Source organism: Vitis riparia, chromosome 14 (genome assembly GCF_004353265.1).
Source record: "Vitis riparia cultivar Riparia Gloire de Montpellier isolate 1030 chromosome 14, EGFV_Vit.rip_1.0, whole genome shotgun sequence".
NCBI lineage: Eukaryota > Viridiplantae > Streptophyta > Magnoliopsida > Vitales > Vitaceae > Vitis > Vitis riparia.
In genome coordinates this window covers 24,550,344-24,569,220 of record NC_048444.1, presented here as the reverse complement: position 1 = coordinate 24,569,220, position 18,877 = coordinate 24,550,344, and the positions used below count along the sequence as shown (strand labels likewise).

Here is an 18,877-nt window from a genome sequence, read left to right as displayed (position 1 = left end):
GTCATGCATAGCCATCCGATGTGTCTTGTTGTCCGCAGTCTTAATAGGTGTGACAAAATCATTTTACAATTAATAAAAGTATATAAGTGGAAAATTGTCTTATTTCAATTGTAATTTCTAATTAAAATAATAATAAAATAGTTATTAAGTTTCAAAAATAATAATTTCTTATTAAAAAAATTATTTTTACCTTTTCTTAATGCATATTTCAAATTGAATCCTTTCCTAAAATAGAAAAAGGTGTTAATATTTATAATTTTTTTAAAAAAATTTAAAGCCAAAAATGCAAAATGCTACGTGCTGAGGTGGCAAAATGTAGTCAAAGAGATGGTTGCCAAAACTGTAGGCACAACCTAGAGGCTAGACCCAACCCACCAATATATAGGTATTTCAAAAAATTTAAAAAAAAAAAGAAAAAAAAAAAAAAGAGAGAGAGAGAAATGGAAAGCTGTGAGAGGAGGGGCAATTACAGAATTTCAAAAAAGCTTGCTTACAGAGCAATTAAGAAAAACGGAGAGCTGAGAGAGAGAGAGAAAGAGAGAAACTGAGAGAGAGAAACCGTCGCTGTTAAGGTCAAACCCAACAAACCCTCACCAATAATCATCATTTTCTCTCTCCCTTTTTCTCCATCGGATGCTTTTTCCGATCGCTATTACTCTGCCGCCGGCGCCGTCGGACCTCTGCTTCCCGGTGACTCCCCGTTGGTCATGAAGAATACCAACCACAAGCCTAAGAATAATGGCTTCATCCCCAATTCTCTTCGATTCATTTCCTCTTGCATAAAGACAGCCTCCACCGGCGTTCGCTCCGCTGGCGCTTCTGTCGCCGCTTCTATCTCCGGCGATCCCGACGAGCGTAAAGACCAGGTTATCATTTTGTTTCTTTTTTGTTGATTCTGTATTGTTCCTTTGGATTTTGATGATTTGTTGGATTGGGTTGGGCTGTGTTTGGTTGTTGATTCAACTAAAGAAATGATAGTTTTTGTACTCTTGTTGCTATTATTGTTGTTTTGGGATATTGATTGTTTTGGAATTTAGGTTATAGATTGAAGTGTTTTGTGTTTTTCTAAGCTTTTTGGAACTTTATCTGTTGGATTGTTTTTGGGGAATTCTGCTTGCTCGACGAGAAAATGGGGGAAAATTGGAGAACTAAGAAATGTGAAGGAAAAGGAAACAAACTATTGAGTGTTGTTTGTTTGTAATTTGTGTAGGAAGATGAACTACTCGGCTGAACAAATGAGGGTGAATTTTTATTGATATTTAATTTTCTGAGGAAAGTATGCTCTTTATGGTTTTGGAATTTAATCTGTTGGATTTATTTTGGGGGATGCATTTGAGCTTTGTTTGTTTGCTGAGAAACAGAACGAAAAGTTTTTATTTTTTTAGGACCTTTATATTGTAGTTGATAACTTGATAGTTAAGGGAAAAAAATGAAAGGGGTTTTATGAATTCTTCCTTATCTGTTCTTCCCTTTCATTTTCCAAAGAGTGTTGTAGGATTAACAATCTGGGTAACCCAATATCTTCCTTCTTTTTTATCCTTCCAAAAATTTATTCACATAAATGAAAACATCAAGATAACATTTCCTTCTTTTTTTTCTAAGTTGAATTGTGTGAGCTAATTTTTCTCAATTAATTTGGCTAGCCTGCTGGATGTACAAATTTATCTAAGCAGTAAAAAAAACCAAATTCATGATTGGGTTATGCTGCCTTAAGACTGAGAAAAATGCTTTGGAGGATTTATATTACTCTTTTTGGGAATAATAATGAGATAAAAATAAACTCAAAATGTAGAGAAACAGAATACATATTGTGCATAACACGACAGTAATGATTGGCATGAATTACAGAATTAGTGAACTATGTCCTATATAATATAATGTTATGTTTACACCACTGGTAAGTACATGTGGGGTCCGTGTTATCATGGGCAACATTGAATTGTGTATGCTTTCCACCTTATCATGCATGGCAAACATTAAGATGATCAAAGATTAAGAGCTACCCATCCTACAACACTCCAAACCAGTATGTCATCCTATGTTATTAAAGAAATCAAGTTATGCATCAGATGATTGCTAATATCCATTCAATTTGATATTTATACATAACATGCATTGGAGATACATGATCTAGTGCTGGGCTTGGCAAAACATGGATCTCGCTTGAAACTACAATATGTATTAGATAGCATTCTTTTACACTAATGCAGATTAGAAGTAGAAAAAGTAGTATTGCTTGAATATGTACTGCTTTGGCAAAGAAAAATGGCTTCCTTTGAACCTCATATCAATACACACCACAAAAATGGCAGAGTTGGCCCGAAATTGTTTTTGTAAGTTGAGAGTTCTTACCAATGATTTATGGTGTTTTTTTTTTTTTTTTTTTTGCTTTTAATGGATAGAAAAAAGAAGCAAATTATGGTACACCCACTATGATTTTAGAGTATGCTGAAACACACCACATAGGATAAGATGCTGTTTTATGGTGTATTTCACATTGTACAAAATTGCTATCACATTTTGCATGTTCACGGGATGCGAGGGCTTGTGGGCAACATTTAGGCTTAATGTCATTAATGCCATGTTTTGTGTGCTATGAGAATTTGCAATGTTATTTTAACTTAGAAACAGTATCTTTGGTAGTGATTTTTTTTTAGTTTGACTTAGATCATAATAGAATTGTTACTCCAGATAGCAGTTTTTGTTTTCTTTATAGGATTACTATCTGAGATAGCTGTTTATTATCTTTTAGTATCCAACAGAACTGCTACCTGAGAAGGTGGTTTTGTAAAAATTGCGGTGAAAAAGCATGCATTGTGTGCCATATGTTAAATCTTGTTTCATGTGGTGAGATTTACCATGGTATTATAATTATTTAGGGGTGTGGTTTGTTCCAAAATTTATTTCATTTTTTTGAATTGGAAAAAACAACACTTTGGTTAGAAAATCTGATTTAATAGGGAGTCAAGCATTAATTCCTCCGAGGAGGTGAGGTAAGACCAATAAGAAGCAACAGATAAATAGTAAGAAACATCTAAAATTACTCCCTTCATTAATAATTATATTGATGGTAGGTAAAACCTTCAAGCAGGGGGGTATTATTTGGAATACTTGTTTTACCCATCATCATCCTGCTATATATTTGATGAAATTACATACCATATATTCTGCTTATTGCTAATTCCAAAAACCTGGAAACCTGCTGGCTGATATTTAATTCCTTAAAACTGATAGCATTCTTAAAAAGACTGGAATGAGGATAAGAATTTATGATATTGGTTTTTTATATTTCATGTACATGGTACTTAACAAATATGAATATAGTGTGTGTGTGTGTGTGTGTTTGTAGACATATGCACTTGCATCAATTGGAAATAAGAGTTAAGGGGTAAGAGAATTAAATCTCATGCCTAATCGAAAAAAAGATGAAATGATGAACAAGGCTTTACAATCTCAATGAGGACTTGCACCTGTATGCCACTTATGAACAATGCTATAGAGAATTTTGTCATCTGCTATATGTAGCTGCCATTTTGTTGCTTTCATTCTATGTCTTAATAGATTAAATAAATTAAGACCCTCTAAATTCCTATGCTTTTTTTGTATTATATCATGTATACTAGCATGACCCAAATTTTTTTGGCCAACAGGTACTATGTGCCTGCTTTGACAGACTAGAGCTTGGTCCATCTAATTTCAAACATGTTCTGTTACTTGGCTACTCCAATGGTTTTCAAGTCCTTGATGTTGAAGATTCCTCTAATGTCAGTGAACTGGTTTCAAGGCGCGATGATCCAGTTACATTCTTACAGATGCAGCCCATTCCTGCCAAGTCCGAGGGTCGTGAAGGATTCAGAGCATCACATCCTTTACTCTTGGTTGTCGCAGGTGATGAAACAAAGGGCTTAGGGCCAATTCAAAGTGTTAGAGATGGGCCTGTCAGAGATGGCTATATTGAGCCTCAAGCAGGAAACATTGTCAATTCTCCTACAGCTGTTCGGTTTTATTCATTGAGGTCTCACAATTATGTGCACGTCCTGAGGTTCCGATCAACTGTATATATGGTTAGATGCAGTCCCCGAATAGTGGCAGTTGGTCTTGCAACACAAGTAAGCATTAGGTTGGGTTAGGCATGTATCATTCATTTGAGATTCCAGTGTTGAATGTAACAAATTAATCTACCAAATTGGTTTATATATATATATATATATATATATATATAATTCTAGTATATCATATATGATTGCTTTTACTTCAGAAATATCCTTGACCGAATAAGATAGGTTTGATGATTATATATATATATATGTAATTCTAGTATATCATATATGATTGCTTTTACTTCAGAAATATCCTTGACCGAATAAGATAAGTTTGATGATTATTACAATCCAATAGATACTTTTATGGGGTTTTCCATCCAGTTCTTTTTTACAACCCAGAAGAATAAGATTGGAACATAGCAGGAGTTCCAGTAATTAATCAAGATTTCCAGTGGACAAAGGGTTTGTCATCTTGATGCAAAGATTTGTTTCATTTCCATTTGGTTAAGTTAATAAATGGCGCTAAACAATTTACATCTTTCTAATGTTTTCCTTTTTAATAATTTGGTGACAGATATACTGCTTTGATGCTCTCACTCTTGAGAATAAATTCAGTGTCCTCACTTATCCTGTTCCTCAGTTGGGAGGTCAAGGATTGGCTGGGGTTAACATTGGCTATGGTCCAATGGATGTTGGTTTAAGGTGGTTGGCTTATGCTTCCAACAACCCACTGTTATCAAACATGGGCCGCCTTAGCCCACAAAGTCTTACTCCTTCTCCAGGTGTCAGTCCATCAACTTCTCCCAGCAGTGGAAGTCTGGTGGCTCGGTATGCTATGGAATCTAGTAAGCAGTTGGCTGCGGGTATAATTAATTTGGGGGACATGGGTTACAAAACTCTATCTAAATACTGTCAAGAGCTTCGGCCAGATGGGTCTAGTTCTCCTGTATCATCACATTCAAGCTGGAAAGTAGGAAGGGTTGCATCACATTCAAATGAAACAGATAGCGCTGGAATGGTTAGTATTCACTCTGTTTGAGAATCATAATATTTAAAAGTAATGTTTGTTATGTGTTTACGAGGAATGAACGATAGTCAATATTCAAAATCTTGGCTGCAATACTATATTTTGGAATGAGCTCATGATTTTTAGTCTAGTACACTCACTGAAGTTAAAGAAAAAACAAAAGAAGATATCATGGGATAACTAATAAATCCAGTTGGTTTCTGGAAGTCCCAATAGACTTTTGAGACTTACAAAACATCAAACAGATGTTATATTGTAAATAATTCTGTTTTAGAAACTCAATTATCTATGCATAATTTTGGGATTTTCTTTTTTCTTTTTTCCTTTTATGGTTTATTGCAGGTTGTTGTTAAAGATTTTGTTTCCAGAGCTGTTGTATCACAATTTAGGGCTCATACTAGTCCGATTTCTGCCCTATGTTTTGATCCTAGTGGCACACTTCTGGTTACTGCCTCTATACATGGGAACAATATAAATATCTTTCGGATTATGCCATCCTGCTCACAAAATGCATCAGGTTATGATTGGAATGCTTCACATGTACACCTTTACAAGCTCCATCGTGGCATGACATCAGCTGTATGTTCCCTCCCTCACTGTTTCTCATCCCTTTTCTTTTTTCTATACTCATGTTTTTATTTTATTACTGTTTTCAATTGTTGTTTATATAACAGGTGATACAGGATATTTGTTTTAGCCGTTATAGTCAGTGGATAGCTATTGTTTCATCCAAAGGGACTTGCCATATCTTTGTTCTATCACCTTTTGGTGGCGAAAGTGGTCTTCAGATACAAAATTCTCATGTCCGTTCCTCCCTCTTGCCAGTTCTATCTCTACCATGGTGGTCTACTTCATCTTTCATGATAAACCAGCAATCTTTTTCTCCACCTCCTCCACAAACTATTACCCTGTCTGTAGTTAGCAGGATAAAAAACTCTGGGTGGCTGAATTCAGTGAGCAATGTGGCATCTTCTGCAGCTGGAAAGGTCTCTGTACCATCTGGTGCTGTTGCTGCTGTTTTTCACAGTTCTGTACCTCATGATATGCTACCTGCTCATTTAAAAGTCAATGCTTTGGAGCACCTCTTGGTTTATACTCCTTCAGGTCATGTAATCCAATATGAACTTTTGCCATCAATGGGGGGAGGAGAGCCAAGCGAGACTGCTTCAGGAACTGGGTCAGGTTCTTTAGTGCAGGTACAAGATGAGGAGTTACGGGTCAAAGTTGAACCTGTTCAATGGTGGGATGTTTGCCGAGGAATGGCTTGGCCTGAAAGAGAGGAATGTATTGCTGGGATTATGCATGGCAGGCAAGAAACTGTGGTAATGGATACTTCTGATTGTGAAGATAATGATACTGGAGAAATGGATTTGGTCAAGCCCCATGAACGGTTGCATTGGTACCTTTCCAATGCGGAGGTGCAGATTAGATCTGGGCGGATACCAATTTGGCAAAAGTCTAAGGTATCTGTTATAGTTTCAATTCTTTGGTGCTCTTAATTGTCACTATTTTCCTCCATGCTTATATCCTTCTATCTATCCTTTTTTAGATATATTTCTTTACTATGGACCCTCTGGCGTCTGATGAATGCAATTTCACTAAAGATACTGGTGGAGAGATTGAAATCGAGAAGGTTCCTGTTCAAGAGGTTGAAATAAAACGGAAGGACTTGCTTCCTGTTTTTGACCATTTCCATAGGATTCAATCTGATTGGAGTGAAAGGTAATTGTCAGTGATATCCATGCTAGCTCTATTTTTTACCATTTCCATGGTTTATGTTCCCCCACTCAATGCTGCATCGGTAGGTATCTGTGATCATGGATTCTTCAACTTCACCAACATACCCATGTAAACTAGATATGACAATAGTGTGGATGTGAGGGTCCTTTTCAAGTACTTCTATTTTGCTTTGGATATTTGCTATTTTTTTTTTTCTTCATTTCTAAAAATAAAGATAGAAGAGACAAAAAAGAGAATTTTGTTTTTTCCAAGGGATTAACATATTTTTGCTTCTAATAGATTTCAATAGGCTTCCAATTGATTTTTCTCTTTATTATGTTATATGCAATCACCATTCAAGATCACTTTTTAGCCTAGTCCTTGTATCCTAAAATTTGATGTGTGAATGATCAAATACTTAGACATATAACCACACCGAACATCCATACCTAAAGCCATGTAACTTAGGAAGGTATTAATTGGAGATTGTAAGGCTTGGCTCAAGTAGTAAGAGGTTGGGGTGGGGGTGGTGGGTGGAGTTCACCTATCCAAGAAAAGAAAAAAAAATGTAGATTGTAAGCTCAACTGTATGTCCTTAGTGTTGAATGCTCACACAACAAAGTGCCAAAGGTACAGTTCCTAGATATGGGAATAATAAGGGTACATTTGTTTTTGCCTTTTTTGGTATAAAAGTAAGCAGTGAGTGAGGGGATATACATAAGTTATATTTTAATAATATTTTTTTGTTTTCATTTTCCTCTTCGTGGGAGCATAGAAAATTTCTGGGGAACTTCTGGACTCTGATCCCTTTTAGTTTTGCACTGTATTGAGCTCATAACATTTGGGGAATTACAATGCTTATTCACTCAATCCTTATATGGATACACTTTGACCATTGCTTCTGGTATGGTAGTGATTACGGATAGTATATTTGATTGTCTCAATGCCTGTTTTGACTTGAATAGTAGTTTGATTTATATGATGCATTTGGAAATTTTGGGTAAGTTTGAACATCCTGTAGAAGTGGAATAAATTCCATTGGTTTAAATTACATTTGGTATAAGTCCATATCATTTTCACATTGTCTGGCATGACTTTACTCATTGCGTGTCATGCAGTTTCAAATTTTTTGTCACTCCATTTTTTCCTGTACCTTTATCTTAATGGATGGATGCCTTTAAATTGTATGGAAAAAAGGATGAAATAATTCTGTTTCACCATTTGTCCAAATGCAACCATATTCACTCCAGCTTTTCATTTTATAATTTATAACTTAAACCACTTCCTAGTTTCTCCTAATGGAGAACTCTTTGCAGCTTCTTTGGCTTGCTTTGGCACCCAGCTGCTGAATGACACCATTCTTGGCATCTCAAGAAAAGCTGAATTGCCTGCAGTTATGTGGGAAACATCCACCAAATGATCTAAAACAAATTGAGTCTCCTTTCTTGCACAAAATGAGTCTAACTAAAGCCTGAAATCAATTTGTTGGGCTTGTCTTTCTCTACCCTTGTTTCTTTAGTATAGAACATGTTAAGATGCCTGCCTGGTTATCTTGTGCAGGGACCTTAGTCGTGGAATATCTCCAAGTTCATCTTCTGAACCTCATGGTGCAAAAGAGAAGTTCTCAGAAGGTGTGGCTAATCCCCAATCTAAGCTCGTTGTGCCTGGATCAGTTGGAAACACGGATGGTGGTAAGAGAATACTTTGATTCTGGTATCATTTAGTTCTATTAAAATGAGGTTCATACAACTCATCTTATTTTTGGCATTTCCATCAGGTCCGCCAAGCAAAGATGAGACTCCATGTGATTTAAATCAAATGAATACCGTGAAAACCAGTTCACACATTATCCAAACTGTGAAAGAGAATGGAGTGAAAAGTGGGAGTGGTATTTTAGCACCATCCCTGCCAAATCATGGCCCCTTTAACAGAGATAGTGTTTCAGGTTCTCCCAAACAAATGATGGGCATTTCTCCCATCGAAGACAGTTATTTTGTAAATAGTATATCCTCTATCAAAAATGGTTCACTTTCTTCTGCAAGGACTATTGCTAAAGAAGTTGAGTCCTCAGATAGTGTTGGAACCAGTGAAGCTTCAAACACAAGTTCTAATCGTTCTGATTCAAGCATGAACATTCTTGATGAGGGGCCAGTAGAACCATTATATTTTGGGCAGTATTTTCAAGAGGGGTATTGTAAAGCATCGACTCTTGATGAATGCCGTGAATTAACTGAAGTTACTGATGTGGACAGCGGCAGTAGTCCCTGTGACAGGGAGAAATCCGAGGAAGATGAGAACAATGATGACATGCTCGGAGGTGTATTTGCCTTCTCTGAAGAAGGTAGGAATCTAAAACAATATAATTATTCAAGCATCCTAACTTCCCTTTTGTCTTATGCCTCAAAAAGTTTTGAATGACTCATGTTGCCCATGCCCTTTTCTTCTTAGAGCTTTGCCAACATATGCGAACATTCTCCTTGCATGCATGTTCACCACATCAACCACAACATGGTTAATGTCACAAAACTGAAATTAAAAAAATCAAAATTTATTAATTGATTACTGGATGGCACTTGTTTTTCAAGAGATATATTATGACAAACTTAATTGTGATTGTTTGTTGCTTAAAATTCCATATCTTAATATGTGATAATTGGATCGTTTATACACTGCATTCTTGAGTTATTTTGTTCTTGGTTAATTTTTTGTTATGCAAAATGAGATAGGATGATACCTGGGTCTTGCCTCCTGAATCTGTTAACTTGTTTACCCTTAGGCACCCGATTCACGAGTTACATATTCACTCTTATGACATCTAATACATTGCTATGACTTGTGAATTCCGTTGTGCATAGTGCCTTTACTGTATAATTTTAACCATTGATTTATATTTCAACCTTCCTGAAATTTTCATTTCATATGTTCCAGCTTGATGTGTAGCTTCGTTCCTGTATCTAAAAATGTGCTGAACTTATTACATCTCCCCACATGTTTCTCTCAACCTTGTAGAAAGGTTGGTGAGGGGCTAGCCAAAATGAAGGGTGTGGATCCAGTTCGACCGAAAGTGCAGGGCAGAGGTTGACCGATGAAGGGTGTGAATCTTGTTGGATACAAATTGCAGGCTACTGTCATTTCAACTATCAATTCGCTACTGACTGATTGATACAAGAATGTGAGGTGTAAACCTTGGCCCATCCTAGTGTTGCCAGACCAAATGCCTGGTTTCTTCCTTTCTAATTCTGGTGTACATTTGTAGATTGGAATTCATAATACAAATGATTTGTGTGACATGTTCTTTCTACTATGTGTAACATTATTTATTCTTCAAAGAAAATGAAAAAAAAATAACAATAAAGATGAAAAAAGAGAGCTCTTTATACTGTACAAAATGCATTATTTCACCATCCTATCCACAGGTGCACTCTTTTGTGATGCTTGGATATGACTATTTCAACACCCCTTTTCTAAAGAGGGAATCATCCTACCTTTTTTGTCAAGCTGGAGTTTAAGGTGAGAGCTGTATGGCTCTTTCTTTGCTGTGATCATTGACTTCCATGTCGGGTTTCTGTTGAATAGGGTTCTTGTCAAGGCCTAAGATTGGGATTAACTTCAAAATAGAAAGTGTTTCTTATAGTCTTGTGGGGTCTTGTTTACTGATGCAATTTGATGTCTTCAAATTTGTTTTTGGTCAGGGCATATAGTTATACATGCACCCCCATTTTTAACTTAAGCCTAGGCATAATTTCAAAATTTTGCATACTTGTCATGATATCGGTGGATGCCAATATTTCCAAGTCTTGCTAAATACCAGCTGGGGCGTGTGTTTGTGTGTGTGTGAGAGAGAGAGAGGAGCAATGATTGGAGAAGTTTGATGTACATTTTTGGAGGCATTGAATGGGTAATTGGTAACACAAGCAGGTGTGTGGGCACAGAAGATTCAGTCATCCAAACTCCCCTTTGATGGTCACTGTTAATTGAATTGCATTGGATACCCACACCATCCTTCATCTTTGTACTCTTGTGGCCTGCCATACAATTGCCAAGAGACAGATGCTTTCCCCTTCGCCACTGCCCCACTTTGATGCCCTTCACATCACCCACTCAAATAAATATACAAAACCAGTGGTCCCTCCCAACTCAATTCACTGAGATACTCTCCACAATCCATTAATATCCTTTCCCAGCTTCATTCATACATGTACCCCCCAACCACCCTTTCAACAAAATTGTAAGATGCCACCAATCCCATAACTGGCTAAGCCTTCATTTAGATCATCTCTGAGGACGGCACGGACGTGGTCGGTGTCTTATGTGTTCAATGCGTTCCATGCTCTATAAAGGTTACCATCCTTGGCCTCAAGTTGTCATAGCACCAGTCTTGAGCTGGTTTTAAATGCAGGTCTGACAATGGTTCGGGTTTTTATATAATAAGGTCAAAATACTTCTAACTAAATCCACACAAGGGTTTCAATCAGACCAAATCTGATATCTTAACTCCCAAATACCCACCCCCAAATGTGATTTTTCTTGAATCTGCTAACAGGTTCAGGGCCTCACAGACCAAATCTGACTTCTTAACTCTACCTAACAGTGAGCTATAATCATGGGCTGTGCTTAGCTTTTCATAGTTTAGTATGGGCCAGACTGCAATAATCTGCAGCCCATTATCAACCCTTCATGAATAAATGCACTCTTGGTTTTGCTTTGAGAAATTACCAATTCTGAGGGCCAGAGGCCTACACAGATGGATCATGCATTACGGAAATCACTGAAGATTGACCAAAATGAAACTCTAGCCTGAAAATGAGTTGCTACAAATGGGCATGGCATTTTAGAACACTAAAAACATTTTAGGTCAGGCAGGACTTGATCAAAGTTAGTTGAATTAGTGATTATGAATACATGGTCTTTTTCATTTGTTGCTTGAAAGTTTCAGACTTGTCACAAGTCTAAAAAGAGGAACCACCCATCATCATCCAAACCATTATCAATCTTCTACGACATCATTTCTCATTTGAATGTTAATCCAAATGCAATCAGTACAAGAACCAACCAAAAACTAAAGAAAACTGTCCCCTACCAGATCCTTGAGCTGGCGACACCTGTGCAATCCCTGTACCCGAAAAATCTTCTCTGTAATCGAAATTTTCCACCCAGTGTGAAGGATGAAACATCTCAACATCACCCAATACCAGAAATGAAAGATTAAACCTTACACCTTATTTGGAAGAATGAGGACAAAAATTTAGGCTGTATGGCATATATCCTATATGCTCAATTGTCCCTTTTCTAGTTCCTTCAAACCAAAAAACCAATGAAGACTCCAACCAACCAACCAAATAGCAACAGCACCACAAACAACAACAACAACAAAAACAAAGGTAGCAGCAATTTGATAAGAATCTTGAGAGGATTTAAAGCATAGATGTGAGATGTGAAATGTGAAAGGATAAGGAGGGAAATTTTGGAAGGGGGGGATTAGGTGAAGATAGAAAGAGATATGTTCTTTTGTACAGCTACAGCACATCAAATCTTTCTATTATACCAACTTAATCTTTGGTGAAAGAGATGTTAAGTTTTCACTTTTATAGTTTATTAGCATATCTTTTACATTTTTCTTTTCAAAGTTATGGAATCTAGACATTAAAAATTAAAAAGAAATCTTCTAGATATAGATTTAATATTTCTCCATCACTTTCGCGGCGTTTGACTAACCACTCTTTAAAGTAAGTTTTACGAGCGTTAAAATCTTATCATATTAATATCCTTAAAAAAGGATCGAGATTCATCATTTGACGTACGTTGATCATTTGAGTTTTGGAATATTTTCAAATACCTTGTTTTTTGGTAGTTTTTGTTGGAACCAGAACATTTGATAAGGATCAAATTGAACTGATATCTAGAAGACTTAACCAACTGCAACTGGGTATGTCCCAATTCATTTCATGCTGATGTGATGCTGTGTTGGTGATATGGAAGGATTTTTAGTGCAGAAAATGTGATGACCCCACAGACAGATTAGCATCTTGGAGAAGAAAAACAAAAGAAAAACCAAGGAAGAAATATAAAATATTAGGGAGAGGTAGCAATAATTACTAAAAGAAAAAGATGGGAAGGTGAATGGTACATGGCATCAAGTTTTGGATCTTGTGAGGCTTTTAAATTTCATAGTTTACCTTGCTCATAAATGATGGGTTGGCAGAGGGAAGCAAAGGAACAGAAGCACAAATCCAGAGAGGTGAAAAAGGGTGTGGGGGGACTATATATACTGTAAACATATTACCACAAAAGCAGGAATCTTTGGATTTCTATGCTTTCCTCCTACCAAAGCACTTTCTGAGTCTTGAGTCTTACTAAGAGACAATTGATAATTCTTTGTTCTATGCAATGAACCTATAAGATCTGCAAATTGAGTGAAGAACTTGAGAGCAGCTACCATGGATGGTGTGGTTCAGTTGCAAAGGCAGTTGCTTGACTACACAACCCTACTGTTTCAAGAGGTTGGTATATTAAGCTATGGACAACCGAGGAAAACCCAGATGGGTTTTGTTCTGTTTTTTGCTTCTACTTTTCCGATTTCTTCTCCCTCTACCATGTTGGGTTGGCTTTTGATGATGGGTTCTTGTGTGTGAGAAGGGATTCCTAAATGATCAGTTTACCCAACTTCAGCAACTCCAAGATGAGACCAACCCAGACTTTGTGGTTGAAGTGGTGTCTCTCTTCTTTGAAGATTCTGAGAGGCTTCTTAATGAACTGGCCAACACCCTGTGAGAATTTAATATATCAACACCTTTCTTTTTCAAATATTTCTTCTTTTATGGTAGGATTTCCCTTTAAAAACTCAGAGTTTTCTCAATGTTGCTGTGTGTTTCCTTTTATTGTGTCTTTGATACAGAGATCAGCAGAGTATAGATTTCAGGAAGGTGGATTCGCATGTTCACCAGTTGAAGGGTAGCAGCTCAAGGTATTGTAGGTTTTCTTTATTTTTCTGCTCATGCTTGCTACTTTTTTATCAAGCTGATTTTATCTGTTTCATTCAATTTTCTTCACAAAAATAGAAATTTTTTCTATGATGGATCATGTGATGTGAAAGTTTTTCCAACTTCTTACCACTTCTGTCTAGCAAGAAGAGAAGCACATGCATCCAGGATACCTGGGTTGAATTAATCAGTGTTTTATGGCAACTTTTGAATGTTAATAGAAGCCTATCGATTCAGTTGAACAACTTCTGAATTAGTCATAGAAAATTTTTGGATCAAGGTTTTAATATCTGAAGCTCGTCTGGATCCAAAAGTTTGTCACTGAAGATGAGATAATTAGATTGCTTATTGCTATTGGAATCATTCACCAGCTGAATTTTTTTAATCTTGTACCCATTCATGCTGTTTTCCTAGTAAATTTTCAAATATTTTCAATTCCCATGTCATTGTCATACTGCCGTAGTCATTTAAGAAAATGGGGTCCTTCCATTGTGCTTCCTTGTGAAAGCAAGCATATCCTTAGTTTGGATGCTGAGAAAAATAAAATTTTGAATCTTATAACTAGTTTCCTTCTGGTTTCTTCATATATATATATGTTCTCATTAGGGCTGGTTGAGAGGAGGTTTTTGTTCTCTCCTCTCAACAATGAAAAATCTACTATTAAAGTTCTGTTTCATTTCTTTTCCTACTTTCTTCAAAGACCAAACAAAGCCAAGGGGAAAATTTTTGTTTATTTCCAATTCCTTGATGTAACAGCATTGGTGCACAGCGAGTTCAAAATGTCTGCATTGCCTTCCGCAACTTCTGTGATGCACAGAATACTGAAGGGTGAGTTTTTTCCGTTCTTTTACTTAATAAAATATTTAGATTATGTTTGGTTCTTGGGAACTATGAGGGAAAGGAAATGGGACCTCAATAAAATTTTCTGATGAATTTGAGCTTTTTAAAGTTAGCCTTTTCATATTCTGATGGAAAAGGGGTCTAGTGCAGGTGCCTGAAATGCCTGCAACAGGTAAAGAATGAGTATGCCCTTGTAAAGAACAAGCTTGAGACTCTGTTCCAGGTAAGGAAAACATCTTATCAAATATTCCTTTTGTTTGGAGACAAGCTTTTCAGATTCCTTCTCTCAAGCCCTACATTTCTACTTGTTTTCCTCTAGCTGGAGCAACAAATTTTGGCAGCTGGTGGATCAATTCCTATGTAGTAAAAGGCAATAGGCTGTCATCCATGGTGAGCAAGAGGACAAATGGCATATTGGATTTGTAGAGAAGTTTCTTCTGCCTTTCTTTTTCTCCTTTTTCCTTTCAAGGTGATTACTAGAGGGTTATGACGACTTTTGAGCTTGAGGTTGTACTATATCAATGGATGAATAATGACTGAATGTGAATCAATGGCATCACCTTTCTTCTCAATCTTGGAGTTTTTCTGGATTTACTTGTTCATTTCCAAGCATCATCAAATTGCTTCAGAAAGAGCATGTGTGTAGAGGATAAATCCCTCTCTCAAAACACCTTTCCTCCTATGATTTGTTCAAGATCATATGGATTAGTAACAATGGATGAAGTGTGTGGACTCAAGTATTGTCTAGACATTCAGGTTTGACAGAAAACAGAAAACATAAACTAGCCTTTTTGTTTTCTCATGGCTGACATGAATGAACTACAATAACTTCATAGTCCATAGGAATAAGCTACTCCTTAAGAGTGCAACCGAGTCCACACCTCAATCTCATTTTATATTTCAGTGTTTTTCATATTCTTGGGTATATTTATCAACAGCCATTGTTGGGATGTAACAATGCTACTCTTAAGCTCAATGATGGATCACTCAAATGATGGTGATTTCGATTGCCATAAAAACTTAACCTATCCTTACCGGACACCAATTGATTTTTAAATAAGATGATCAAAACCTGAATTGGTATTAGATTCAAGGGTTCATGGGATGAATACTCATTGGATGGTTGAGAAGAAGCCACCTAACCTTGGGTTTCGGTAGAGTTGGTACTTTGTTGTCCTCAATTTGTATGGAAGCTCAACTCAGACAACTTTCCTCCAAGTTGGAAATGGGGGGTCTCTTACCATGTCATGACATAACATATATCTAAATTTAAAATTTAAATAGAATTTAATTTCCAAGAAGAAAAAGGTGACATTAGTAGGCATAGATGCATGAATCTCCAAAGGAATCCTCAAGCAATCAACTTCAATGACCCTGCCAAAACCAAATCAAACTAGTCTATCAGTAGTTTATGACTTCTGCCACAGCGCATTTCTCCCATCTGGATCAATTTTTTCAAGCCACTAATATGATACAAGAGACATTCCAGCAGGGATGGACAATAGGCATATAAATTAATCAATTTAATTCACATACACCGACCATTGGTTGTTAAGAACTCATCATCCTTTCAGCACATCCTTTTGTTTTGTTCTGTCTTTTGTTTTTTCTTTAGATGCCAGTTTGTGGGGGTGTGAGACAAGTTTTTAACAGTATATTAAGAGTATCGAAAAAGGGGAAGAAACCCCACTTGGTTTGATCTATGGAAGTTAACAATATTTTTAGTCACAACGACCTGATCTCTACTCACATTCATTGAACATCTGAGCTTTGTAAGGTCAACTGGTATCGGTTGTTGTGGGATGTCTCCTGTTCTGCTGGTAATGTATGTGCAAGTAAGGCCAAATGACATGGTTTAATGGCAGAGTATTGATTCGTTTTGTTTTTTTTTTTTTTGCCTCTTGGGGTAGTTAAGCACTTAAAGATAAGCCACACATGGGTGATGCTTGTCTTCTATATCATATACATGACCATTTCCAACCTGACTCAAACTCCCTAGTTAGTTATTTAATAGAGAAGGAAGTAATGAAATCTAATTTGGAAGTCCCAGAGAGATTCTTTGCTGGGAGTTTACAGCTTGGTGGATTCCATCATATGTAGGAATATTTTAAGAGGAATTCCATATTTTTAATTCATTCAGATCAGATTCGTCTCAACTAGTTTATACTTTATATGTTGTTCATGCAAGGTCATGAGGTCCTTGGTATATTTTACTACAAGGTCTGAAGTTTGCCAGCCAGTCACAACTCACAACCAGTTATACAGAATTCGAGTATAGTATTAGGCACCAAGGCTGAACTGAAGATAATTTTTTATGGGAATTTTCAGCCGTATTTGGTGAAGCAAGGGAAATGAAGAAACATTTTTATATTTCATTACTTCCCTTCTGGTAGGATAATGAAAAAATGGGGCAAAGAGATAGACAGAAAATGTTTTTGAAATTCAAGCAATCGATGAATTGAATTGAGTAAATCTACAACTCTTAGATTTCTATTTGCCAAATAGAATGAATCCTATATATATATATAGATACACAAGATGATGATAGTGTTTTCAGCCTCATTTAAGATAAAGATGCTGCTATTAACAGTATCATTTTCAGATTTATATTTAAAAAGCTTTAAAATGCTATTATCAATAACATTTCTGAACATTATGCGGATATTTGAGCATCAACTTTGGATTAGCTTGAAATCGACTATAACCAATAAGAACCTCAAAAACTACGACGTATCAGATTTAACCCGGTCATGGAATAAAATTGTTAGCCTAATTTAATACATCAATGATTTGATTAAGAAATACTCAATTAGAAAAAGGATTTGAGGCATTTGATACCATATTTAGGTGAAATCATTCCATATCTTCTCTCTTTAGTAGTCATTGATAACTTTGGTTACATATCAAAACCTTTATTCATTTAAAAAAAAAAACTACACCTCTTAACCCCCAAAAGTATTTGCTATAACATGCTTTGAAGTAAATTATTTGATTCGGTTTTATGTATTTGGTCTTGATGGACTAACCAAATCATTCTTCTTAACTAGTATTTTTTTAGTAGGACTTTCACGGGCTTGTCAATTTGAAAGAATGATTCAACTCTGGATTGAAAAACCACAAGACAGCAAGATTATAGATGGTCCATGTAATTCAGTTGCAAGTCATTCAACAATTGGAAAGTCAAAGGTTCAATGTATGATCCTGGTTAACAAAATCTGATTCTGCATCTTATCAATTGATTTGCCAATGAGGCAGATTTGGCACGTTATTGACACATGCCTTCTTGTGGAAGAATTTTGCTTGAATAGCAGAAGAACAAGTTCAAGCAATGATCAGCCAAAAAATTCAACAGTTAATATGAACATACTGGGAATAAAGGAACATAGAAGTGAATCATCCCACTAATAAAAAGAATGTTTCACCAATCATGTTGATTATTATCAAAATCTTCTACATTTGCAGGGAACACTGGCTATTGCAAGAATTGAAAAGGAAAATCTTCTACCACAAGAGAAAATGCATAACTCAAAATGAATGTTCCTTAGGGCTGCACATCTCTTATATATTCTGCTTGCAACCCATCAGAGAGTTCAATCTTATCACAAGATTTTTTAAAGTCTGCATCTACTCAAGGCATTGCTACGAATTTCATCCCATGGTAAGCATGCACATTAGACACATACCCAAAAGTATTTTCATGTTTCCTTTGTATTCTATTAACCCTTGGTTTAACATTTTGAGTCATAGTCCTTGAGATTGATCTTGGTGCTCATGAAAACTAAATAAATCATTCCTTTTCCCTTTTTAAACACCAGGAATGATGTTCTGCCTCCCTAAATGGCTGAAACCAAAGGAAACCTAAAAATGAAAAACAAAAAATTGGATCTGTATCAACAAAATAATACCCTTGTTTAGATGGACAATTAGGATACCTACTTAGTGGAAATTCAGAAACCCATTTCAAGTAATGGATATGCCTATGAAGTTTTCATTACAAAATGCAATATTGGCTTATTTATTAACAATTTAATCTGTTCAAGTTCCTCCCACAAAGAGTCTTATCAATAAAGGTAAGCAGGGTTGCCTAGAGCCATCAAATTAACACAGATATTTTAGAAAGATCTATAAATGTTCTGGAACGTGTATTCCCACCATGTTTGTCAGTTTGGACAAATTTTAGGCAATGAAGAGGCTCACATTTTCAAATATTTTTGTCACAAATGCTTTTTGTAACCTTTGGTCTTTAATTGCTTTATGTCTTTCAGGAT

General features: G+C 36.1%; 2 protein-coding genes across 2 annotated transcripts; both read left to right on the top strand.

Moving 5' to 3' along the window:
* Positions 1-462: 462 nt before the first annotated feature.
* LOC117930287 (autophagy-related protein 18h) lies at positions 463-10,090 on the top strand. The gene is made up of 9 exons (XM_034850858.1): positions 463-866; positions 3,651-4,109; positions 4,618-5,061; positions 5,413-5,649; positions 5,745-6,533; positions 6,620-6,792; positions 8,350-8,480; positions 8,567-9,130; positions 9,718-10,090. The coding sequence occupies exons 1-9, from the start codon at positions 708-710 to the stop codon at positions 9,720-9,722; spliced, it is 2,961 nt and encodes a 986-aa protein (XP_034706749.1). The 5' UTR covers positions 463-707; the 3' UTR covers positions 9,723-10,090.
* A 2,883-nt stretch (positions 10,091-12,973) lies between these two features.
* LOC117929608 (histidine-containing phosphotransfer protein 1-like) lies at positions 12,974-15,181 on the top strand. The gene is made up of 6 exons (XM_034849942.1): positions 12,974-13,289; positions 13,426-13,556; positions 13,685-13,753; positions 14,526-14,597; positions 14,760-14,832; positions 14,929-15,181. The coding sequence occupies exons 1-6, from the start codon at positions 13,227-13,229 to the stop codon at positions 14,971-14,973; spliced, it is 453 nt and encodes a 150-aa protein (XP_034705833.1). The 5' UTR covers positions 12,974-13,226; the 3' UTR covers positions 14,974-15,181.
* The last annotated feature ends 3,696 nt before the right edge of the window (positions 15,182-18,877 follow it).